Here is a 25,961-nt window from a genome sequence, read left to right as displayed (position 1 = left end):
ACTTAGCACCTAATCAATTATGACAAAAGAGGTGTTTTATTTTGAAAGGCGTGACCGGTAGTTTGACGATTCTTTGTCAGTTTCAATTGTAGTCCGGAGAACAGTAGGTGAAAGGGTCGATGCAGGCGTGACTGTGAAAATTTATCATCTGAGGCGCTTCACAGACGGAAGTACAGCCTTGGTAAAGAAAAAACAAAACTCGCTGTTAGTGGGACACACTCTCCTTGACGATGGTGCTTAAACAGTGCCAGTCTCGACTTAAACTTTTTAACTTTAACCACCCAGAAAAGTGGTATGATCCTCAAGACAGAGCTAGCATTTTTGTGCCTGCAGCGACATCGATTTTCGTCAGAGCCTCAGCGTGTTCTCAGTGTAATCTCACTCCGTCATTTAGCAAGTTTGAGAAGACACCGCTGAGATGGAGACGAGCTCCTGGAGTGAACATTACGCATTTGTCTGCTGCGACATGGATGTCCGTGAGAGGTAACAAACAGCGCTTACGCTTACAGTATCAAACAGTCTTTAACTGCATGTCTGCCACTTCAAACGTCGCCACGACCCATAAAAATGGCAGTTTTTAGCTGTGATGACCTAGTTTACATAAAGTGCACAAGTGAACTGGAGCTTCGTTTCTTCCAAAGACCGCAATCATACGCCCTTCAAAACTAGTGATGCGCGAATCATGAACGAATCGTTCAATACTCGAGAATCACTTTACTGACTCATGAATCATGATTCACAAGCCCAACTGACTCATCCCTGTTGCTGTTAGCAGCAATGTATCTAGCTCATAATTAAAATTGTGGAGAAAAACACAACATCCAGTATCGTAACAAAAAAATTTCTGCTCTGAACTGGAAGAAAAAACCCTGAGTAGAAGCTCACATCAAGAAAATAGCTCCTCGGTTCACAGTAGCATCGCTCTGCTAACATGCTAACAGCACATTTGAGCTACTCACCCCCTCCCTCCTGTGCTGAATCATAGAGCAAACGAATCACTCAGGACTCGCTCCCTCCCTCCCTCCTGTGCTGAATCATAGAGCAAACGAATCACTCAGGACTCGCTCCCTCCCTCCCTCCTGTGCTGAATCATAGAGCAAACGAATCACTCAGGACTCGCTCCCTCCCTCCCTCCTGTGCTGAATCGTAAGCGTAAGCGAATCACTCAGGACTCGCTCACCCCCTCCCTCCTGGCCTGAATCATAGAGCGAACGAATCACTCACTCACTAACCCCCTCCCTCCTGTGCTGAATCGTAAGCGAATCACTCAGGACTCGCTCACCCCCTCCCTCCTGGCCTGAATCATAGAGCGAACGAATCACTCACTCACTAACCCCCTCCCTCCTGTGCTGAATCGTAAGCGAATCACTCAGGACTCGCTCACCCCCTCCCTCCTGGCTCACAGCTTCTTCTTCTTGGTTGGCAACCAATGTTAAGGCGCATTACCGCCCCCTGGCTCACAGCTCAGTTGACATTTAGATGAGAAAATATCACATTTAAGGAAAATACTAATAAAATAAATGTTTATTAAGCAATTTTGATAGGAAATTGCTTAATTTTAGAAATGTTTTTGCTCTTTTTTGCTCTATAAAATAGTTGTTTTCTTTTAGAATCATTCATCTTAGCAGTAGGATTTACATGAAAAGAGAAACAAATTAAGTTTGAGTGAAAATGTACATTTTTTGCACTCTGTTCAACTGACAGTGAATCAAATGACTCAAAACCGATTCACTTTGGTGAGTGACTCATTAAAACTTGATTCAGTAAAAAGAATCGAATTTACCATCACTATTCAAAACCCTCTCACGCGAGACTTTAAATGACTACAGGTACTGTGATTTTGTCATGGTAACTGAGTTACTGTAGCCCATGTGCATGTCAAAATAAAAGTCAACTTGTGGACTGTGATGGTGCTAAACTTTGGCTACCTCCATAATAATTAATTAGTTCGCAGGTGTCTGCAAATCGCATACATCTATATTTTATTCACAGAAAACACTGAAAACATATCAGATGTTTAAACCGAGATGTTTCAATATTTAATGGAAAATATTAGCTCATTTTATGGCAGCAACACATCTAAAAAAAACATGGGATAGTTCCCTGTTCCCTGTGGGACTTGATGATGGAGGGTGAGTAATCCCCCCTCCCTGTCACTCCTTTCTGGACGCTGCTGTCTGTCCCTTGGATGTGGGTGCTTGATGATTTTGCTCCATGTGGCCACTGTGGTCACTGACCTGCTGCCTTGGGGGTGGTAGACAAGGGTGGCTTGGACATCTTCTGCATCTGGGGCTCTGCCAGGTGCTGGGTGGTTCTTGGGCACCATCATTATCAAGTACATTTACATAAGACACATATAATCACTTGCATTCTGTTTTTATTTACATTTTACACAGCATCCTAAATTTTTTGGAAATTGGTTTTGTGTGTGTGTGTGTGTGTGTGTGTGTGTGTGTGATTCCAAATGGAACGGTTCATTTCAGATAATAAATAGACTGAAAAAATCAAAAGCTACATACAGCAACCTAAACAAGATGTTAATATTTATGTGTATTCCAGTGTTGAGGTCATTCTAAAATGCTGTGTTTCTTAAAACCTCTGTCAAAGCTTTCCAGTATGATCTAAAACCAGACGTACCAAAGGCTGAAGGCCAGAAGCTGTTCTTTGATACGCATGCAGTGGTGCGACTCCTTGAGGAAAATGGTTAGTTGTTCGATTAAAAAAGCTACAGCATTATATTTCTTTTAAAATAGTAGGTTGCATTGATTTCATTTATAAGAACATATTTTTTTTCTCTTATGAACAGGTTTCACTACATCTCAGTCTGAAGGCATGGTCAGCGTACTGGTGAAGATGACAAACTCTAACATGGATGTCATTTACAGTGACATGATAACCAAAGTGCAGCAGGTGAGACAGCAGTACAATAATGTGCACTGTGTGCAGGCGTTGGTTGTGTTTCCTCTGTGTGTTCACTCACAAGCCTTTTTCTCTGGTCCCGTAAAGGTCAGTGAACCAGGATCGCTGGGTTGGTCATTGTACTATGAAAACACTGACCTGTGTAGTTAAATACAAACAGTGCTTGTGTTCCCAGAAACCTTTGATGTTGGTGTCCGTGATGAGTTACTTTTGAAAATTCATGGCACTGGAATGTCTGATGAGAATAAGGCCGATCTGTGATACAGCTCTCCGTGATCACTCTTACTGGCTCTTTTAACAATGTTAAGACTGATAGTGATATGGGAATATCTTTTTTTTTCTTAATGTTAAAATTTACATCTTATTATAAAATATTGCTCAAAACCCCCCTTTTCTAGCTATAATATAATATAATATTCCACTTCTTATTAAGTCGGTATTAATGTTAAAAAAATTCCATAATCCATATATCGCTGGGATTTCCAAGTGGCAGCCACCATGACATCGCTTGTACATGATTAATAGTTCTTCCTGGACTTCATATCTAAAGGCCTTAGAGTGAGTTGACTGTGAGGCTGGACACTGAGGTAAGAGAAAAGGACTGGTATCATTTGGCTAAGCAGGGAGGTTAAGCTGGAAAGGATGTGCAGCAGGATGGAAGATGGAAGGAGTACTTTGAGAGCTGATGGAAGAAGGAAATGAAAGAGAGGGGAGGATGGATCAGGAAGTGGAGAAGGTTTAGTATGGTGGGTGTAGTTATGAAGATAATGAAGATTGGAGAAGTGGTAGGTCCAGATGACAAACCTGTGGAAATATGGAAATGTCTAGTAAAAGATGGCAGTGGACTTTATATCAAGGTTGTTTCACAATTTTGGAGAATGAAAGGGTCACGTGTTGAGCTCTACTAACTACAGAAGGATAGAGTTATTGATCCATACCATGAAGATATGGGAACGAGTTGTTGTAGTTATGTTAGGAAGAATAATAATTTGTTTGTGTTTTCCACTTGCACTGCAGTACTGCTTCATGCTGAGAAAGAGCACTACAGGTGTGATGTTTGCTTTGTTTTGATGGAGAAGTATAGAGGAGGAGGAGTTGCTGCACTTTTTTTGTGGATCTAGAGAAAGCATATGAGGACAAAAATAAGAGCTAAGTCTTGTTATAATTTAATATTTTACATCTTCTGGTATCCACCCATTTATCTTCACTAATTAAGGATTTCTATAGGTTAAACCACTCTTTGCTGTATGTGAATGCTTTGCTCTCCCAGAGCCTTGGTAAAGGCTATAAAGTGAAAGATCAAGGCTATCATATACTTCACATTACCATCTATGGTTTGATATCGGTGTGTTAATTAAATCCCCACCACATGCTGTGCCTGTCAAAGCCACAGCGGCAATAACTTTTCTAAAAGCTCTGAATTTAGTGTGTTCCACTCGCACTACAGTACTTTATTTTTATGGTGAACCCTCTAACGTTTTGTGCGATCTTGGCAGGAGATCATGTTGCAGCGTGTGATGTCTCAAATAGCCGCTGTAAAGAAGGACATGGTGATCCTTGAGAAGAGCGAGTTCTCTGCTCTGCTGGCAGAAAATGAGGTAAATGTTTTTTTCGGAGTTGTTTTAAGAAGAAAAATTATTTGTTCGATAAAGATCACTTACTGCAGTGACAGTGTATCACGTTTGACTTGATCGTTTCGTCTGTCAGTAGTAGAAACAGGGATGACTGCACAGTGTGTTTGTGCCAACGATTTCCTTCCACTTAATCTGACTGTGTCAGTGTTTTGCCCTTTCTCCCAGAAACTCAAGGTCCAGTTGCTCCAGCTCAAGGTCCAACTAGCTGTAAGTGATTACTGTGAATGTATTAACCTTCATGAATAGCATTTTCCCATTCCTTGATCGTATTTGATTTATCTTAACTTGGTTGAAATCTCCATTTAGAAAAATGTTTTGACTTTCTTTTGTGTGTCTCTTTTTTACAACGTTGCAGGATGAAATGAAAAAAGTGCAGTCAGACAATATGTTGGATATGAATTTGGAGAAAAGCCAAGTGAAAGAATTGGTACGTGTTTGAGGAGATCAGTTCAATTATTGTTTGGAAAAAAATGACTGAATTTAAAACTACACGACTTTATTGTTCCCACATGAAGTTCTGCCTATAATTATGTTTGCATTTTATGCCATGGTGTCACAGTTACACAAACATTGCCTGCATTTATTTTTACATGTGCAAAGGAGCGTTTACCAATGTCGTCTCACAAAAGGTGTCATGAAATCACATTTTATTTTCAGAGAGCAGAGCATGAGAAGAAACTTCTAGAAACACGAACTGAGATTATGGAAATGGTTTGTATACATGCATTTGGGTTTATAGCACACTGCATTCAGTCATTTATTTCTATTCTCCATTAAAGGTTTTTAATGCTTGCTTTTAATTTATCACGGGTCTTTATCGCCTTGCCTTTTTTACAGACTGCAGAACAGGAGCGCTATTTGACTCAGACAAACATGAAAATAGACACAGAAGTGGCTGGATTGAAAACCATGTTGGAGTCTCATAAACTGGATACTATAAAATACCTTGCAGGTACACATGCATGTTAAATATGGGTTGTAGTTACACTTTCTATCTTTTATTTTCTTACAGATACAGCTGGTACAAATAATTGCATGTGATATTTTTTTTCTCTTGCAGGTTCAGTGTTTACGTGCCTCACTGTGGTCTTGGGTTTTTATCGTGTTTGGATGTAATCAGGACTTTGATCATTGACTTTGATAATACTTGAATTGTTACTGCATCCTCTGAATGTGCTATGATTTGTTATTTCCCGGGCAGTGGTGATCTTTTTTACAAGTAGAACTTATGGAAGGACCAGCTCCTTCACCGATCACTCGTGGAAGTTATTTGATAAATACATTCATTCATCAAAAATTTCTACCGCACCACCCAGACAGTTTTTTAATTAAATTTTTATTGTCTTGTTTTATGGCTTCTGGAACCAAGTTGACAATTCACTTAGTAATTTTAAATACTGGAGAGAACATAATATTAATACTGAGGCACAAAGATTTTTGTACTTTTTTTTTTTTGTCGTTTTCAGAAATATGTGAAAGATTCTGGGACAAATATTACGTGTTATTTAAATAAAATGTATTATCAATAAATGTAAGATTGATCTAGCTGTTGTCTGTGAGGTTTGTGCTTTTAGTACAGGTGGGCAGTGAAGTGAAGGAAGCTTGAGCTGCTTTCCTTTCCATTTTCAAAATCTATCAGTACTCCTTGAGCATTACAATAATGGGAAACCTATATGTCTGCAACTCAGTCATCTAGAATTGAGAGTTGTAGGAGTGATAGCAGAGAGATTTTTGATGAGGTTGTGAATACCGGACGAGCGAAACAAAAAGTATTTTCTTAATCGTGCCAGGCGAAGTTTATTTTGAAAAACATTTGACCCGGAAGTCATTCCCTCAGCAGAAAGGATGGAGTATCATATTGACACGTGTGTAGCTGTAAAGTGAACATTTATAAGTCCACAAGTAACTCCATGACTCTGAGTTGTGAGTATACGTTGTGTAGCCCTACAAATACACAACCTGACAGATTAGAAACAGCACTTAAGTTTGTTTAGAGGCTCCGCGGACACCTATAGGGAATCTAGCTCCAGCTAAGCTAGCAGACAGCTAAACTACATTTTCCGCACTATGTGCTGTTTTTCAGTGTTATGACTTTCGTTAACGTCTGTCAGATTTTCATTTAAAATATCTGGGTTGCTGAATCCAGTTTACTGTGTTTCTACACGCATTTCTACGGGTTCACAGCACAGACATGGCTGGTGCGTTTAGCAGCAGCTCGGAAACTGTAATTCAGCGTGTGGTGGGAGTTGCAGTGAAGACGAGCACACCTGCGGATGACCTGGAAAAGTTTTATCAGATTAAAAAAACCTGCGACTTCATCAGTGAGCATCAGTTTGAAAAGGTAAGGAGGAGCAACATTTTACTTTCTTAGATGTCACTCACCTTTGTTTACAAAAGCATTTATGGCCTAGTAGCCAAATATTCTTAATATGTCTTGTTTTAATTAAAAGCAACTGCAGTTTAAAAATATAAAACAGTGCCTAATTTATACTTTATTTATTAATTATTATTACATTGGTTGCCGTGTGTGCAGGTAGCTCTGCAGTTTCCCGATGAGCTGTTGGTGGATTCAGTTGCAGTGGCAGAAGAGATCGAGAGAAACACTAATGCCAAGTCATACATTTTGGGTGATACATCCTATGGAAGGTAACACAGTAGATTTAAGAAATCATTGCTTTAATGCACTCATGCAACACTGTTTTTTTAATGGTTTTGAGTCATCAAGTAAAGTTGGGTTTTAAAATTGGTGGCAGGTTGCATTCACTGATATTTTTGACAAAAACTTGTCAACATCTCCAGACCTGTCAGACTTTGGATTCAAAATCTCAGCTCTGTTTTTCAGTACATGAGAATATTTACTGGGAGTTTTATTTTGATATAAAAGAAGCATTCGGTGTTATATAAAACAGTGTGCAAGGAAATTCCTCATCTAGTAAGGGTGTTAACTTATTTAACACTTTTGTTGAACTCTCATGTGCAGTTGCTGTGTGGATGAGGTCGCTGCAGAACACGTTGGCGCTGACTGCATTGTGCACTATGGCAGTGCTTGCCTTAGCCCATCCAGAAGGCTGCCCTTGTTATACATCTTTGAGCAAAGAGCAGTAGATGTGGAGAAGTGTGCCTCCTCCTTCAGAGAACTCTACCCTGACAGACACAGTCACATAATCATCCTCTATGATGTCAACTATGCTCATGCCATTAGTAAGTTTGCAGTCACCTTGAAAAGTTTGTGTGATCCTTCGAATTACTATGTCTCAACACAGATTTTTGTGTTTCGATCCGTCCCATCTGTCCACAGATATTTACCAGTATACATTTTTATTTTTTTTCCTCCCTCAGATGGTCTTTTGGCTCTACTGTCACCAGAGTATCCAAACCTTGTTGCATCTGAAATTGTTGTTGAAGGGGAGCAGTGTTACAGTCATGGGCAGATTAAAAGACAAGATGATGACGCCCGTCTCTCTGACCAAGACGATGGCCAGGTCATCTATCAGTTTGGACGTCAGTTCACCTTGAAAAGCAGTTTAAGCGTCACGGACTGCAGTATGTTTTATGTGGGCCAGGAGGGAGCGACCCTGCGAAACTTCATGATGACTTGGAATCGGTGCTCGTTTTGCTCTTTTGACCCTGTGACAGCGAAGGGGCAGGTCGAGTCTATAAGCATCAGCCGCGCTCTGATGAAGAGATACTATGCTATAGAAAGGGCCAAGGATGCCAATGTGGTCGGCATCCTGGTTGGGACTCTGGGGGTTGCCGATTACCTCTCTATCATTGAGCAGCTGAAAGAGACCATCAAGAGAGCTGGCAAGAAGAGCTACATGTTTGCCATGGGGAAGCTGAACGTACCCAAACTGGCAAACTTTCTTGAAATTGACATCTTTGTTTTAATTGCATGTCCAGAGAGCTCACTTTTGGACTCAAGGGGGTTTTTAAAACCTGTAGTGACGCCGTTTGAGATGGAGGTGGCCTGCAACAGGAAGAGGGAATGGTCAGAGGAATATGTCACAGACTTCCGACATCTCCTGCCAGGTGCGATTGGGAGTTTTTCACATCAGCTTTTCTTAAATGAACTCTCTTAAAGTTCTGTATTAATGTTAAGGATGTTAATGGTGTTGTCTATATGGCTTCGTAGTGTAGTGGTTTACGTGTTCTCCAAACAAGCAAAAGAGCCCAGGTTTAATCTAGAGAGTAGACGCAAATCTGCAAAATCAAACATGCGGCCATTACCCTTCAGGAAATGTTTATATGTCTGTTATCAGTAGTGTAATGTAGTTTCATTTTGCCACGTCTAACCTTTTTCTTCCCAAACTTGCTGTAGGTGGACAGAGTCACGTATCTTTGGCTGATCAGCAGGACGAGGAGGATGAAAGTGACGTTTCATTAATCACTGGTGCTCTGCGAAGCCACAATCTCCTGAGCAGTGAGCCTACAGAGCCGGCCTATGGGTCCTCTGTGGTCTTGAGGAACCAGACGCTGACCGTAGCAAACACAAACTCAGCTGGTATGACAGTGTGCTCCACCTAATCAACATGCATGAATTCCTATACAAAAGTAGACGCTTATGAATATCTTGTATTACACTACAAGTGTTTATTTATTCATTTTATTATTATTTTTTTCCAGCATCTTTTCTTGCAGGTCGAAGCTGGATCGGTTTAGAGCAGAAGCTGGGAGAGACACCTGTGGTGAAAGCAGTAGAGGGCAGGAGAGGCATAGCTATAGCCTACGAGGAGGAAGGAACATCGTCGTGATCATTTTTACCAATAATCCACAATGTCTTTGGTAAATTAATAAATAACCTATCAATGTACCAAATGTATAGCATATAAGCTGTATTTACTGGAAGAAGAAAGTGATTATTAAATGTTTTTTTTATTAACATCAGTACCAGGCGGTGGTAGTTTTAATACTGCATTACTTAAATTATAGGAATCTGTGATTCAGTGATTACAGTATTATGACATCATAACCAGACCAAAGGTTGTTACTCTGAACCAGGAAATGACTGAAATGTATTTTGATCTCTGAGTGTTAGAAAAAAATAGCCCAAGTGTCAGATGACCACTCATCTTAAATTATTCACGCAACTTGGAGGAAATTGGCCTTGTATGAAGTGGAAATGTATTAAGTATAAAAATGCACTTTTCAAATCTTATGACCTCTACGCTGACCCTGGGTTTGAGCTTTATAGCAGAAGGAAATTGTAACACTGCAAAGAAAAGAAAACAATTTGCTGAACGTATTAAAATATCCCACAGTTCATATTTTTCATTTTCTTTAGCAAAATAAGTAAAATGCATATAACCTTTGCATTTCATGTGTTTATTTGCTTTACATTGTTAAATAAGAGTGTTGTGCAAAAGTGTGGAGCCGCCCCTCATTTCTGTATTTTACTAGGAAAATGAAGACCCCTTTAAGAAATTACAAGAAAGTCTGGCTCCATAGAAAAAATAAGGGGTGTCTTAAGACTTTTGCACAACATTGTACACATAATGTTCTGGAGAATTAATGAAACTGACTCCATGCTGCAACATCCTACATACCTGTGATATCTGGACCAGGCCTGTCAGGATGACCTCAAAATAAATGCAGTCCTGTTTTTTTATGTTTTTTCTAATATAAAGTTTGATAGTAAGTCTTTATATAGTGCTCTTTTTAAATTGTTACATAATGAAGAAAGGTGAAATTCATATGAAGCCACATAAATGCAAAGATACAGACTTAAAATTTTTGACTAAAAGTCATTTAAATAATGTACATAAGTGGAAATTGTAACATTTTAAGCATTTATAATCAGCTATTGTAATCATCATATTTGGACTTGGTATATCAAAAGAAGTGGCACATTTTATCACCAAAGCAAACAACTTTTGAAAAGTTGTTAATCAGTGTTTTCAGCTTTTATAACAGATTAGCAAACCTGGCCATAAATCACTGGCCATTCGCAGGAACTTCTTCCACAAAGGATGCAGGGAATATCCCAGTATTCCCGTTACACTGCCCTTCCAACCAGTCTTGGTTAACTGAAGATGAACAAATTGTGAATTAGAATCATATATTCCATCAAATTGTAGAGTTTCTGTATGTTTGACGTATAAAAGAATGAAGCTTCACTTTTAGAGAGCAGTTTGATTTTATCCCCTTGCTGAAAATTCAGATCCTCGGGATTTGATGACTCGTAGGAGTGAAGTGCCACCAGGTGAATCTCCTCCTGAAAGATTCAGTTATCAGTGTAGACGGAAATTATAACAGGAGTGCAAAAACAAAAAGATACTAAAACTACGTCAGTATCGCTAATACTGGGAATATTGCTGTTGTTACTATAACAACAGCAATAACATGGCAATAGATGGTTGCTCTCTTACCTCCTTGGTGTTACACCACAAAGTGACACGCCCACCGCTGGCACGGCTCCACAGCTCCTCCATTTCTGTGTTGGCACTGATTACACTTTGTTCACTTGCCTCAGAGGTTAAACTAAACCCAGTAAAGGTATTCAGTTGTAAGTACAAACAATGCATACCAAACATTCTTGTTTTCTTAATTATGCACTCTACCTCAAGGTGATTGCAGAAGAAGGAAGATTCAGTTTCCTGCTGATTTTCTCAATCAGCATCGTGTAGGGTGACCCACACGGGACTGAGACGACAAAGTTGAAATTGAAATGCACTTTGACGATACATGAATTGTCTGTGGACTGTTTTTCCTGGAAATGATGAGAGGAAATAAAAGAACTTAAAATAACAGCCAGAATTAAACATCTCAGTACTTCTCATTTTCTTTGCGTTGGCATACCTGTCGCTGACGATTTCCACTAGTGACTTCACTTGGAGTAAGACCTTACATAAAGAAAATATGGAAAATTAGATTTTTCACATAAGGCTCAGATATCATTCGAAAATCCTCATTTAATTTTTGTATCCTGTACCAGAAAAGCCAACCTTGTATCCTTTCAGGTCTGGTGGGTGGCTGTCGGCTTGGAGGCGGAGTTATTCCCTGTTTATAGTTGTTCCCATTCAAAATAAAGAAAAGTAAAGACTGTGTTATTTTAAAAGCTTGGAAAGGAAACTACAATGTTTTAAGCGCTGACATTACCAGAGTCATTGATTATGACACCAACAATTGAGAATAATGACAAATAAATGCTTACCTTGTTTTTGTTAGAAGCTAAGGAGATTTCCAAACGTTCCAGATAGTTGTAAGGAACAAGCCCCCTCTGTGAAAGACATCACAGCCATGTTTACTCTCAGCAGACACCAGCAATGCATTAATTGTGTGATAAAAGTACATGATATGAATGCTGGCTTTAGTGCATAAAAACAACACAGTGTACTGGTGTTAAAATTTGTACAATAAGTGGCAGATGTGGAGATCTTACTCTTTCATTGAAGACCACATTTGCCCAGTTGTCAGCACCCTTCTGCAACACAAACACAATATTGCCCGGCACTACAGCCAGCTCATCACTGGTCTCAGGAATAAACTCAAAGAGCACAGTGTGCGGTTCTCCTTCCAACACCCTGTAAACACAAGAAATGTCCACATAGCATCAAGAGTGAATCCTCCCTTAGTTTTGCTGCAATAGGTGTAGGCTGCTGGGGGATTCCCATGATGCATTGAGTATTTCTTCTTCTCACTAACTATGTGTTAATGCACCTCTCTGCACTGAATCATACTTGTTATGAATCTCTGGCTCTCTTCCACAGCACGTCTTTTATCCTGTCTTCCTTCTCTCACCCCGCCCCTCCCTGAGCCTGGTTCTGCCGGAGGTTTCTTCCAGTTAAAAGGGAGTTTTTCCTTCCCACTGTCGCCAGAGTGCTTGTTCATAGGGGGTCATATGATTGGTGGGTTTTTCTCTGTATGTATTGTTGTAGGGTCTACCTTACAATATAAAACACATTGAGGCGACTGTTGTTGTGTAAAACTGAATGGAATTGAAGTGAAATTGAAGAGACATAAGACACAAAGGTTAAAGTTGCCACTATTCTGTGTAACGGTACATGTCTATTTTCAGGTTTTAATTATTAAACCTACACTCTGAGTCCCATTTTTCTCTTTGTGGAAAGCACAGTTTCATAGATATGTCTCATGCTTTCCCACATTTTGTATTTGTACGTTGTAAACATGTATAGTGGCGAATCCACATATCACAAAAACTTGCCACCTACAACATCATTAAATACTAAAATCATTTCTGTTTAAAGAGTTTCAAATCGGCATGGATCCAAAGTGACTATCATACCTCAGAACCTCAGGCTCTTTTGGACGAGTTGGACCATCTTGTACCTATCAAATAAAAAAAAAAAAACACAGTCCATCACAGACATGGCAACACACAGGGGTATGTAAAGGTTCAGTCTATCATCAAACTGTAAAGTTTTTATAGCCAATAAAAGCCAGCGTGTCACCTGAGGCTGCAATGGGGCAAATCCAGAGAACTCATCTTGAGGAACAACAGAGGCAACGACCTGATGATAACGGGGGGAAAGTGGCTTATAGATATCACTCAACAATAATTTCTCCTCTATATATTTATATATATATATATATGCGTGTGTGTGTGTGTGTGTGTGTGTGTGTGTGTGTGTGTGTGTGTGTGTGTGTGTGTGTAGAGATGCTGACTTTTGATAACTTTATAATCACACTAGATTAGATAAAACAGGCTGGGTAATGAGTCACCTTTGCTTTGCCCAGGTAGTCTTTCTTCTCCAGCTCTGCAACATAGTGCTTATTTGGTTTAAACATCTCTTTTGATTGGAACTCGACCAGTTTGAAAAGTTTCTGCTTCTGTTGGTGAAATTTCAGTGTGAGTGACACTTAAAGTCATGTGCATATCATTATCCTGTCACCTGATTTAAAGCAAAATTAGAATAAACCATATCAACTTACCAAATATAGGTTAATGGAATGAAGAAACTACTACATTTGATATCATAAATATAATCACATTTAAATGGGTTGACAAAAGTGATTGTATCACAACTCACTAGGATTGATTGCAGAGCTTTGTCGATGATATTAAACCTGGCCTCTGTCTTGTAGTTAAGAGCCTTCGTGAGGTGTTCCTGGGCCTTTTCCCAGTTACCCAGCTCAGCTTCAACCAGGGCCATATTGTGGAGAACCTGTGGAGACATTGTTAAGCTTGTGTCCTTGGCCAGGAAAAAAGAATGCTAAGTTGTATTATGAATGAACAGCTCATAACATCAAATGAATTATTTAGGTGTAATGTTCAGGATTAATAATAGAATCAAGAATACTCACATCACAAGCATATAGTATGTATCTGAGACCAAGCGCTTTGTAATCTATCAGCTGGTTGCCCCTGAGTGTTTTAAAGGTTTTCTGGAAGTCCGCTAAACTCTCCTCATACCTTTATGTAGAGACAATAAAGTTAAAACATTTGCATATGATATACTATTAAGCATTTTTAAATCACAACATTAAACATTAAAAAAAAATATGGTCCTTTTTTAAAAAAAAAAGAAAGAAAGAAAAAAGACAGGTGTGTCTTGCCTCTTCTTTTTGTAAAAAGTGATTCCTCTTTGAAAGAAGGCAATGGCCAAATGTTCATCCTTGCGTATGCTGCAATCAAACGCCTGAGAAACAAAGAAACTGTCACTTCCTCTAGAAAACATGGTAAGGTCTACTTCTCCTTTCTCAGTGACTTGCGCTTTCAGGCAGCATATCGGAGAATTGTATTTCAGCAACTATCAAAAGAGTTTCTTGTTTGGACTAATTTGCTGATACGACAGCTGTTAATATTTGTGTGTTTATGCTTCAGCCTGCAGATCAGACATACCTTTTCAGCAGCATCAAAGTCTTGGTCAAGAAGATGGAGACAGCCAATGTCAAAATAAATTTTGGAGTTTGGTTCCTGAATACCCAAGAAAATCTCAAGTGCTTTGGAGAAATCTTGTCTGTTGACGCAAGTTACCGCCTCATCCCACTGGCGCAGAGTGTCCACAAAAGACATGTTGGCAGGTTTGGAGTATACTGAGCTATAGACCACAGTAAGGAAGTTCCTCTGATTTGTACCATTGAGAAGAGGAAGTGTGATGAAAGTCATTGTTGGTGTATATAAATAACACATTACCACCAGGTCTTAAAGCTAAAGGGTTGTCCCCTTTTTCCCAATGTGATGTTACATGACAATTCATTATTTGTGTTTGGTGTTTAAATAAAGCTAATCTGATTTTGTTATACTTTCCCATCACCAGATATGTCATACGTGTGATGTTTAGCCATAGATTTCCTCTACCAGGAATGTTGACAGACAGGGTGTAGGGAATGTGATTGCACAAGAACAACTTAATGATGTGTCATTAAACAAGGATAAGATAAGAAGAAAGACTGAAAGTAATAGGGTTATATATTTATTTGTTTATTTATTTATTGAATCACGATTTGCAGCACCAGGTAAAAACACTTTGAAACAGGCAGTTGGTATTCTTTTTGTTGTCTTTTAGTTATCAGAAACAACTACAACTTCCGGCTTAATGTTTTTAAAAACGATAGTGACCTACTAGTACAAGCTTTGCACTCTAGCACAGCTTTATTAATTCACTTGTATTGTAAATGAAATCAGTTGTATTGATGGGTTTTCTTCTGTTGTTTACCAAAGTATGTATTCTTTACCTTCAGAAGAAAACTATTCCAGCTTCCTTGCTTTGTGGTTGGTTCTCTACCGCCTAAGCCCACCTACGCTGGCTCTCTCCACCAATCACAGCAGAGCGACTTGCGCGCTGCCTCTCTCCGGCTGATCCAAACTAGCGCTGGCCCCATCGGTAGTTAAACAAACATGGCTCTGCTACATTATCAGACAACGACTCTTTATGATACGTAGGCAAATTTAAAGGAAAAAATGCGAAGATTATTAAGAAACACGCCATGCGTGATGTGACACCGCGGACGGAGAGTCGCTACATTATTTAGTGCGTTAGCTTAGTGTAGCCTTTTGTGACCGTGTTTACACGTAGCTAGCTCTTGTTGGCTAATGTAATCTAACAAAATGGACCTTGGATCAATGTTGTACAACAATTTAAAAGAAGTTACATGGAGTACTACGTCCTTACCATTAGATCAACTCGTCAGTAATTATAAGTTGCCTCAAATTGTCAAGCTGGATAACGGCAAGTAACTTTACCTTTTCACGCCATCAGCGCAGCGCTTGTTAGCTGCTAGCTAGCAGCAAAGGCAAACTTAAGCTGTAACAAATCTTTGCGATTGAGTTTAGCAGTGTGACTTACCGTTTCTCAACAGCGTGATCTAGTTTACATTACAAAATAAGCGTTTTCTTATTCTCTCTTTTCTTTTGGTTTATTTTTGGTAATACCTTTGCATCCGTTGTGCACATCTCACCTTTTTTGGTATTAAACGTGTAAACCCTATAGTCATCATTATAATGAAGTTATTTCAGGTTTAGTAAAAACTGTATTGCAACGACTGATGAGTTGTACCACATACTGTCTAGCTCCACCATTGGAAAGCCTTTTTTTTTTTAAATATATAGATGTATTGTTGCAGGCTGAGTCACAATGCCAATCTTATAACTAAATCGTAACCTAGTTGCTCTGTTTAAGCTGAGAAGCATCATTGTCTTCATTTTGGTTACAAAAAGACAAGTATTTGTTTATTTGTTTTTAAGAATTAAGACATGATAATGTTATGGTGCTGTGCAAAAGTATTTAGCCACCACTAATTTCTTCATAATTTGCTTAGAAGTTGCCAGATTTGCATTTTCTGAAGTGGTCGTGAGCAATAGTTCTCCAGGTTTTCTGAAGGTTTTTCAAGGTTTTTCTAGGTCTTGTATCTGACCATTTTCTTCAAGGACAAAAAAGTACCTAATTTAAAGGGATCGTTTAAAGGGACCAGCCAGTGTTGTGTATACACTCCGATTCCCATTTATTTTGTTGAGTCCACAAAAAAATACCAAATTAACCAAGAACCTGACTGAAAATCAGTAGCATCAGGTCTGATGGAGCAGTGAATGCAATTTAGAAATGTTTGGTTCAGAGCATTGTGAGTATGTACAGAGAAAGTCAGGAGTGACTACAGCCACCTGTTAAATAGGGTGGAGGCTGAACTGCAGCAACTGGTGTAAAGAAATTACAAGAAGGCTGCCTTAGAGTTTAGGCCGTGTTAAAGAACAAAGGTGGTCAAATAAAATATTGACTTTCAATTTTGTTAGAGTTGTACAAACTCTGCACTTGCCTTATAGCCTGTATTTCCATGTATGTTTGCACATATTGCAGCCATTTCCCATTTTCCTACTAAAATAAAGAAATGAGTGGGGGCTCAAGACTTTTGCACAGTACTGTTACTATCCCTCTAACTAAACTATATGTTAATGCAATCCTGGGTCTGAACGTGTATCTTTATCAGAATCAGAATACTTAAATAATACTGATTCTGATACAGTCCTGGGTCTGAAAGTGCATCTTTAAAACTATGTTACCCTCAGTATGCCTGAAAATAAACATGCTGACTGTGCCCTGCACTTTGCTATTATGTATCATTAATAATTTGAATAATTTTCTCCATCTCCCTGACACATGCCTGGCCTTTTCTGGAGAACTAAAGTGGTGTATTGTACTTTGAATGATAGAGCATGCTTTTTAGAGAGGTATGGATTAGGCCATTAGTCATTGACTAATGGCCTAATCCATAGTGACTTTAAATGTGCTTGGTAATCCAATGCCTCAGTTTGAATGGAGCAGACTGTATGGCTAAAGAGTGGTATGAAAGCAGTGGTGTTTCTCAAAGTGATATTTAATAGAATGGCCTGTTCTCTGAGTTATTAAGGTTCAATAGTTCTCTCATGACCCACATCCAAGACACCACCTGGTAAAAACATATATAAACATTTTTTGTTTTAGATGTTTTGTTGCTGGATGGTTCAGTGCTTACTTTGCGGTTAATTTAAAGTTGTAATTATGCAAATTATGCTGTTTTCTGCTCTGTAAATAGTGTGGGTTTTTTTTTTTTCTTTCTGTAGGTCAGCTGGTTGAAGGGCTCAGAGACAATGACTACCTCTTGATTCATTCCTGTCGTCAGTGGACGACTATTACTGCTCACAGTCTGGAGGAGGGACATTATGTCATTGGGCCCAAAATAGAGATCCCAGTTCACTATGAAGGTGAGATGCAGCCACAGTCTATGCTTATTTAGTTTGTCTTGTAAATGGTAAATGGACTACCGTATTTCCCGGACTACAAAGCGCACCTAAATATTAGCCGCACAAGCTAAAATCAGGGGAAAATCCTGTTTTGTACATACATTAGCCGCACCTGACCAAAAGCCGCAGGTGTTTCAATGTTGACTTATCATATGTAAGAGAATATGCACAAAGGGAATTGTCAGGAAAGAGATGGCTGTTTGGAGACATCACTTTTATTAATATTTTGAAAAACAAGTTATGGGTACATATTTGCACATGTAGTACATAACAATAACCTACAGCACACCAGAACAATAGATTCGGCCTACCTTTTAGGCTCAGGTGCAGTGACACAGCTTTAACAAGAAGAAAAGTCAGTCATTCACCACCATCTTTCTCTTCTTCCTGCGCACTAAAACCACCAAAGTCCTCTTCTCCAGTGTCGGATACAAACAGGCTCAGGGTGGCTTCGTCATCCACTCTTCTTCTCTCCTTCGTTGTCACTTTCAAAACCAAAGAAATCCTCATTGTCAGTGTCAGAGTCGAACACCCTCAGAAGGGCCGTGGCGGTGTCCTCCTCTCCATCATGCAGCAGTCCAGCCCTTCAAAATCCGTTGGTGATCGTGGATGTTTTCACACTTTTCCACGCTGTCAGAATCCACCGGTGGAGTTGGGCATAACTTGCTTTTTGGGCATAACTTGCAAGTTTATCGCCGCTCATCATCCACGACTCCCGCTGAACGCGTAGCGCTACTTTGAAGTTTGTTTTTCGCGCTACTTCGTACGGCACTACGTTGCCTGGCGGACGGACATGTGACTAACATACCACTCTTGAACCCCGATCCTTCCGCCAGGCAACGTAGTGCCGTACAACAGCGGAACACACAAAACAAATCGTCTTACGATATGACAAAAATCACGGACAATCCATAGAAAAGCCGCACCTGACTAAAAGCCGCAGGGTTCAAAGCTTGTGCAAAAAGTAGCGGCTTATAGCCCGACATTTACGGTAGTTCTTATAAAGCGCATTTCTACTCTATCCGAGCATTGAAAGTACTTTACAGTATTTATATGTTGCGCATTGTCAGATATCAAATATGATATTTGATGATGCATCTTTGCCTAAACTGAAGAATTATTCACTAAAATATATAAGGCAAAAATAAATTATGTGATTTTATAGTTGTAAGTCTGTGTTGATGCAAAACACCATTGACGTGTCTTTTCCATCTTTTCGTAGGTCAGTTCAAGCTGCTTGAGCAGGACAGAGATGTCAAAGAGCCTGTGCAGTACTACAACAGCGTGGAGGAAGTGGCCAAAGCTTTCCCTGAAAGGGTATATGTTATGGAGGAAATCATTTTCAATGTTAAGGTACATTTAATCCATCTATTTTTATGTGACATTTATGAATATAATATAATAATATATACAGTGGGGCAAAAAAGTATTTAGTCAGCCACCGATTGTGCAAGTCCCCCCACCTAAAATGATGACAGAGGTCAGTAATTTGCACCAGAGGTACACTTCAACTGTGAGAGACAGAATGTGAAAAAAAAATCCATGAATTCACATGGTAGGATTTGTAAAGAATTTATTCGTAAATCAGGGTGGAAAATAAGTATTTGGTCAATAACAAAAATACAACTCAATACTTTGTAACATAACCTTTGTTGGCAATAACAGAGGTCAAAAGTTTACTATAGGTCTTTACCAGGTTTGCACACACAGTAGCTGGTATTTTGGCCCATTCCTCCATGCAGATCTTCTCGAGAGCAGTGATGTTTTGGGGCTGTCGCCGGACTTTCAACTCCCGCCACAGATTTTCTATGGGGTTGAGGTCTGGAGACTGGCTAGGCCACTCCAGGACTTTCAAATGCTTCTTACTCCTTTGTTGCCCGGGCGGTGTGTTTTGGATCATTGTCATGTTGGAAGACCCAGCCTCGTTTCATCTTCAAAGTTCTCACTGATGGAAGGAGGTTTTGGCTCAAAATCTCACGATACATGGCCCCATTCATTCTGTCCTTAACACGGATCAGTCGTCCTGTCCCCTTGGCAGAAAAACAGCCCCATAGCATGATGTTTCCACGCCCATGCTTCACAGTAGGTATGGTGTTCTTGGGATGCAACTCAGTATTCTTCTTCCTCCAAACACGACGAGTTGAGTTTATACCAAAAAGTTCTACTTTGGTTTCATCTGACCACATGACATTCTCCCAATCCTCTGCTGTATCATCCATGTGCTCTCTGGCAAACTTCAGACGGGCCTGGACATGCACTGGCTTCAGCAGCGGAACACGTCTGGCACTGCAGGATTTGATTCCCTGCCGTTGTAGTGTGTTACTGATGGTGACCTTTGTTACTTTGGTCCCAGCTCTCTGCAGGTCATTCACCAGGTCCCCCCGTGTGGTTCTGGGATCTTTGCTCACCGTTCTCATGATCATTTTGACCCCACGGGATGAGATCTTGCGTGGAGCCCCAGATCGAGGGAGATTATCAGTGGTCTTGTATGTCTTCCATTTTCTGATGATTGCTCCCACAGTTGATTTTTTCACACCAAGCTGCTTGCCTATTGTAGATTCACTCTTCCCAGTCTGGTGCAGGTCTACAATACTTTTACTGGAGTCCTTCGAAATCTCTTTGGTCTTGGCCATGGCGGAGTTTGGAGTCTGACTGTTTGAGGCTGTGGACAGGTGTCTTTTATACAGATGATGAGTTCAAACAGGTGCCATTCATACAGGTAACGAGTGGGGGACAGAAAAGCTTCTTACAGAAGACGTTACAGGTCTGTGAGAGCCAGAGATTTTCCTTGTTTGAGATGACCAAATACTTATTTTCCACCCTGATTTACGAATAAATTCTTTACAAATCCTACCATGTGGATTCATGGATTTTTTTTTTCACATTCTGTCTCTCACAGTTGAAGTGTACCTCTGGTGCAAATTACTGACCTCTGTCATCATTTTAGGTGGGGGAACTTGCACAATCGGTGGCTGACTAAATACTTTTTTGCCCCACTGTAGCTATAATTCTAAACACTTCCACCAAGAGTATTTCATAACTGTAGATTTCCAGTTAAAGTTTAAAATTTTCCAAGTTAAGGTTGGTAAAATAGATTCATTTCATTGCGTATATCGAAATTCATGTATGTAATGTTTTCATAGATGGCTTCAGGGGAATGCAATGAAGACACAGAGGTTTACAACATAACACTAAACACTGGTGATGAACTGACGTTAATGGGCCAAGCTGAGATCCTTTATGCCAAAAGCTTCAAAGAAAAATCAAGATTCAACACCATTTTTAAGAAGATTGGAAAGCTGAACTCCATCAGTAAGATCGGTCGAGGCAAGATGCCTTGCTTGATTTGCATGAACCATCGCACCAATGAGAGCATCAGCCTGCCGTTCCAGTGCAAAGGCAGGTTCAGTACCTGCAGTCCACTTGAGCTTCAGATGCAAGACGGGGAGCACAACATCAGGAACATCGTGGAGAAAACCCGTCTCCCGGTCAATGTGACAGTACCCAGCACCCCACCCCGCAACCAGTATGACCTCCACCTCATTAGGGAGGGTCATCGGTACAAATTGGTCAACATTCAGACGAAAACAGTGGTTGTGTGCTGCATTCTGCGAAGCAATAAAATTATCCCTATCCATTTTCCGTTTCATATAGCCATGCCACGATTTATTGTTCCAGAAGAATTGCTGCAAGGAGAGTTGTGGTTAGATACTATGGTGCATCGCTGGTTTGCGTTCTGCCAGGAGCAGTTTGATATCGATGACTATTCTCGTGCTGTCCGGGACGTACGAACAGACTGGAATGAAGATGGCAAAAGCCCCAAAAAAAGCAGTGGCAATGGTAGTTGTAGCAGTGGAGGAAGCGGGAGTTCAAGCGGCTGTCCCAATCATATGCAAATTCCCAGCTCTTTGACTTACGCCCGAGATGAACTCACCCAGTCCTTCCACCGACTGTCTGTGTGTGTGTATGGCAGCAACCTGCACGGTAACAGTGAGGTCAACTTGCAGGGTTGTATGCCATGCGGAGATTGGGCTCTTATGCCTTCTGATAGTCATCCTTCAGAAGAGAATGAACACTTTTTCCCAGAGCTGTTGGACTGCACAAACCCACAACCAACCCTCAACAAGCTGGATGTTCCCTATGAGGAGCTGTGGTTGGATCACTTGAGAAGTCAGATTCCAAAACCCTCTCAAAGCGAAGGAATCAGAGGCCTCAACAGTGACTGTGCCACAACAGCTGCACTGACAAACCCAGTCACTTGTCCTCTGGGAGCCATAACCAGCTCTGATGTGCCTCTTGCTCCTCCACCAGTCCCACCAAAGTCTGAAGCTGTGAGTATAATCTATTGTACTTTAGAGTTTTCGGTCTTAGGATTGGAGTGTTAGTTGATTTGATGGCGTCCGTGCTCACAACAAATGTATTTTAATACTACAGCAAAAGCCAGCATGAGTAGCTACTATGCAGTAAATTAATAAATAAAACTACTTGAAAACAACAAGTTTGATTGGCTGTTGCAGATAAAAAGCTGAACCTGAGGGTTCTTTGAAGAATGACTGTAATGTAAGAACATAAGCTTTAGTTACTGTTTCAACACAAACTCTTTTCATCCTAGGTGAAGGAAGAATGTCGTCTTTTGAATGCACCACCAATCCCACCACGAGGCCTGAAACAGATACCATCAGTGCCTGTCCTTTTGAAGCCACGGCAGCAAGAAACTCGGTCTCCAAGTCCAACCCTCTCCTATTATTCTTCTGGTCTCCACAACATGTAAGAATTTAAATTTTCACCCACATTCTCAAAACAAATGCTGTAAGATATCAAGTTTTGTACCTTTCTATGTTTACATGTATGAGGCTATTCTTATGCTATAAATTAATCTACTATTTTTCCATTAGCAGTGGAACATGTGAGCAAGAAGGAACTGACCCACAAGAGCAAAGCCATGTGTGCTACCCTTGCAGCTGGGCTAATTCCATCAGCACTGAACCGAAGGCTGTTTCGCCATGTAGTAGCTCACCGTTAGATGGAGTTTTATCGCGGTTGTCTTGGCCAAATAATTTCAGTGGAGGGGATTCGCATTGCATGGACGAGTTTCTGCCTACAACCTGTCGAAGTTACTACAGCTACCCCAGAAAGAGAACCCCAAGCACTCCAAAAACCTGTACAACCAGCCTTGTTGACTTTGATGGCCGAGAGTATGCACACCGCAGTAAGGACTTTAACTTGCCGAAAGCATCTCTGAGTCCTTTCTGCAACAAATCTTCAAGCTGCAATTCAGAAATGTACAGTGACAAGCTCATAGATGCATCTAACACTAAGCAGAGCCTCTCCTGCCCGATCTTGCCACCAAGAACACCAAAATCAAATGCCATAAAGAAGTGCACAGATGTGCTGTCAGAGTCAGTCTGTGACAGTAAGCCGGAAACTTTATATTCCTCACTTGCTCAACATGAGCAGGGAACAAAAGAGATACACTCCATCTCTAACACTCCAACTGTTAACTGTCCATCCTTGTCTCACACTACACAGTGGCAGCCACCATCGAGCTTGGCTGGCCTTTCAATTGAAGAGGTCTCCAAATGTCTGAAATTTATCGGCCTGCCAGATGACATTGTTTCTCTTTTCGTGTCTGAAAAAATTGATGGGAATCTACTCCTGCAGCTCACCGAGGAGATTTTGTCTGAGGACTTCAAGCTAAGCAAACTGCAGGTGAAGAAACTCATGCAGTTCATAAATGGGTGGAGACCCAAGATATAACAGTATGTAACTTAAAAACTCCTGTAAAGCTGAGAACATCATGCCTTCAGTATGTATGCTATGCACATCAAGCCACAAAGAGTTTCTTTTTGTATAGTATGAACTTATTTCTTGTTACTACATGGTGGGGAAGACAAGTGGGTAATGCCCACTTAAAGTCTATGACTCCTATTTGCTAACTGAATGGAATCATTTGGCACTTTCACAAAGACATTTACATGTCAACTGCTTACTTTTACACCCACGACCTATTCGTGTCATTACACAGATACTAATTTAAGCCAGGGAATTGAAAGAAATCCACATAATCGTTTTAATGTGAGAGCTATATGAAGACAATATTGTCTTTTGTAAAAGGAGAGTGTCACAGAATTTTGCTGCGAATAGCTAAATGTTTAAAAGAGCACGAACTAGAAAATATTTGAAATATATATATAGTAGAGCCAACTGCCAATAATTACAGAAAACCCAGTTTGGTATCAGGTGACAGGAGATAGTTAACTTTGGAAAATTAATTACTGCATGACAGGGTTCTGTTTTCCCTCAGAATTTGCATCCCCTTAATATAACTGTGCTAATAACAGTTAGCTACGCTAAGTCATTATCTGCAGTAGGGTTTAAAGGTGACACTTCCTATGCAAGAGCTCTTTTTTGTGTGTGCCTGAAGTTAAACACTGCTTATTGTAACCTAAAATGTCTCAGCTAAATGTCACTTTGGGTTATTTAAGCCTGAAAAGAAATTGGTTACATCTAACCAAATTCTGTCCTTTCTTTTAAACTCACATGGAGATAACCAAAAGCGCCAACAGATCTTGGCGTCCAATATAAATGAAAAATTAAATGCATCATGCACTTTGGTAGATTTCAGATTAAATATAGCAGTTGAGGTCATTAAATATAATTGATGAGATTGTTTATGTAGAGAATGAATGCACTACATTTTTTTAATTGCAAGGGTACTCATTTGTTTCCACTGTATGTATTGGTAAGTGTTACCTACAATACTTGCGAGACAGAAGTAATAGTTTTTTGCGCCTTAACCCAGAGACCTTAAACCATTTGATATTTTGACGTAACATTTTCTTTTTGTCAGAGAGTATACACTAACAACTGGAGTTTCTCCAGACCACGGAAGCATGTAGGCTAAACTTGAAAATGATAAACTACAATGAAATATTTGTTTGTATTGGTAACTTTTTTAAAAAATACCCTTGATTCAGAATTGAGTTATTTATGCAGTAATTTAACATGATGCAAAATATGCAGGAGAGTTATTGTCAGACCATTCTTATGGCTGACACATGAAGGTGCCTCAGCAGTCACAGCTTTTGTACAACTCGGGTCTGGTCTGTTGGCCAATAGCTGTTGTTTTGTTTCCCCCCCACCCAACAGTTTTTTTTCTCTTTTTTACAGTGGGGTGTTACATATTTTACTTGATATTTTTTTTATTTTGTATGTAGGTGCAAATTAAATATAAATTTTTTTTATTGAAATGATTACTAATGTTGAGATTATTTTTTATTGAGAAAAAGCTTATGTTCAAATTTCTGTTTTGTTTTTTTTTTATTCTGTAAAATGTGGGTTCTACTCGGGTTTCTAACTTCATGCAGTAAAATAACACTCGGTCACGGGGGGAAAATACCTACGAATCTCTTTCGCACTCCATGGACACTGACCAAAAGATAATGTTAATAAGCTGTATTTCCTTTTAAGTTAGTGTCAGTATCGCTGTTTTTATGGAGAATGATTTCTGTCCCTGGAAACTTATTACATAGCATAATGTCTTATGCAATAGCCATGGCACTCCAAAGTGACCACGGAAAGGAAATGCAAAGCAGTGGAGTATTATAGGGTATTATTAAGCGTATTGAAAATGCCACAGTGTTCATTTATAAAAAATGCATGCCAAAGAAATAATTCAAAAACCATTAGCCAATTTAAATTGAAGAATTCTGCAATTATTCAATGAACTGTGAAAACACTCCAACATCTAGCCGTGTCCGACTAATCCAACGTTGTGAAGCACTCGGAACCAAAGCTCATTCTGCGTTGGTAACACACTCAGCTCTGGATCACTGCCTACATGAACTGTTGCAATTTTTTGTACAAAAAGAAGGTAAATAACTGTGACACTGGGTTTGACATCATTACTTACAAGTTGAGTTCTGAACATTTGTTTTTCATTTTAACTCTTGTTTTCCCTGTTTCCCCTTTTGCATTGTATCATCTATTAAACATGGATTAACTGGTGCTCGTGTTTTTCTTCTTGGTCAAGTAACAGTAGTAGGCTTCATAGTAGTAACGAGCATGACCATTTTACTACTGATCACAAAGTTTGAGCGATTAACGCAATCTATATGATATACAGCAAGAGCTTTATGTGTAAGTCAGTCTTCATTCATTGATAATTCACAAAATAATTATTTTAAGGCGTGCCTGCCTGTCCAGGGAAATACGTGTCTATGCTGTGACATGGA

The 25,961-nt window shown here is 39.8% G+C and overlaps 4 protein-coding genes across 7 annotated transcripts; 3 read left to right on the top strand and 1 right to left on the bottom strand.

Annotated features, from left to right (window-relative positions):
- Window positions 1-76: 76 nt before the first annotated feature.
- mcur1 (mitochondrial calcium uniporter regulator 1) lies at window positions 77-6,098 on the top strand. Its single transcript, XM_026179867.2, has 9 exons — window positions 77-483; window positions 2,608-2,703; window positions 2,807-2,910; window positions 4,416-4,517; window positions 4,719-4,760; window positions 4,909-4,980; window positions 5,211-5,264; window positions 5,391-5,505; window positions 5,614-6,098. The coding sequence occupies exons 1-9, from the start codon at window positions 231-233 to the stop codon at window positions 5,667-5,669; spliced, it is 894 nt and encodes a 297-aa protein (XP_026035652.1). The 5' UTR covers window positions 77-230; the 3' UTR covers window positions 5,670-6,098.
- A 236-nt stretch (window positions 6,099-6,334) lies between these two features.
- dph2 (diphthamide biosynthesis 2) lies at window positions 6,335-9,815 on the top strand. Of its 2 annotated transcripts, XM_026179865.2 has the most exons (7): window positions 6,335-6,476; window positions 6,738-6,894; window positions 7,087-7,199; window positions 7,534-7,754; window positions 7,893-8,582; window positions 8,872-9,054; window positions 9,177-9,815. In XM_026179865.2, exons 2-7 carry the CDS (start codon window positions 6,745-6,747, stop codon window positions 9,302-9,304), a joined length of 1,485 nt encoding a protein of 494 aa, XP_026035650.1. In that variant the 5' UTR covers window positions 6,335-6,476; window positions 6,738-6,744; the 3' UTR covers window positions 9,305-9,815. The 2 variants fall into 2 exon arrangements, with proteins under 2 accessions (XP_026035650.1, XP_080162076.1); XM_080305950.1 differs by having other exon boundaries at window positions 6,375-6,894.
- A 44-nt stretch (window positions 9,816-9,859) lies between these two features.
- ncf2 (neutrophil cytosolic factor 2) lies at window positions 9,860-14,634 on the bottom strand. Of its 2 annotated transcripts, none has more exons than XM_026179864.2 (15): window positions 14,353-14,634; window positions 14,067-14,149; window positions 13,815-13,923; window positions 13,541-13,675; window positions 13,233-13,340; window positions 12,962-13,021; window positions 12,796-12,839; window positions 11,932-12,073; window positions 11,704-11,769; window positions 11,495-11,549; window positions 11,349-11,392; window positions 11,111-11,259; window positions 10,919-11,030; window positions 10,668-10,764; window positions 9,860-10,576 (listed from the first exon to the last, which is right to left on the bottom strand). In XM_026179864.2, the coding sequence occupies exons 1-15, from the start codon at window positions 14,617-14,619 to the stop codon at window positions 10,485-10,487; spliced, it is 1,563 nt and encodes a 520-aa protein (XP_026035649.2). In that variant the 5' UTR covers window positions 14,620-14,634; the 3' UTR covers window positions 9,860-10,484. The 2 variants fall into 2 exon arrangements, with proteins under 2 accessions (XP_026035649.2, XP_080162075.1); XM_080305949.1 differs by having other exon boundaries at window positions 11,495-11,571; window positions 11,705-11,769.
- A 524-nt stretch (window positions 14,635-15,158) lies between these two features.
- garem (GRB2 associated, regulator of MAPK1) lies at window positions 15,159-25,734 on the top strand. Of its 2 annotated transcripts, none has more exons than XM_026180709.2 (6): window positions 15,159-15,682; window positions 17,548-17,688; window positions 18,950-19,080; window positions 20,871-22,058; window positions 22,340-22,494; window positions 22,626-25,734. In XM_026180709.2, the coding sequence occupies exons 1-6, from the start codon at window positions 15,562-15,564 to the stop codon at window positions 23,482-23,484; spliced, it is 2,595 nt and encodes an 864-aa protein (XP_026036494.1). In that variant the 5' UTR covers window positions 15,159-15,561; the 3' UTR covers window positions 23,485-25,734. The 2 variants fall into 2 exon arrangements, with proteins under 2 accessions (XP_026036494.1, XP_026036493.1); XM_026180708.2 differs by having other exon boundaries at window positions 15,161-15,682; window positions 22,623-25,734.
- Window positions 25,735-25,961: the final 227 nt, after the last annotated feature.

The sequence above is a fragment of the Astatotilapia calliptera genome, chromosome 9 (genome assembly GCF_964374335.1).
Source record: "Astatotilapia calliptera chromosome 9, fAstCal68.1, whole genome shotgun sequence".
Lineage (NCBI taxonomy): Eukaryota > Metazoa > Chordata > Actinopteri > Cichliformes > Cichlidae > Astatotilapia > Astatotilapia calliptera.
Note: the sequence above shows the minus strand (reverse complement) of the source record. Positions and strands in the feature narration are given on the sequence as shown.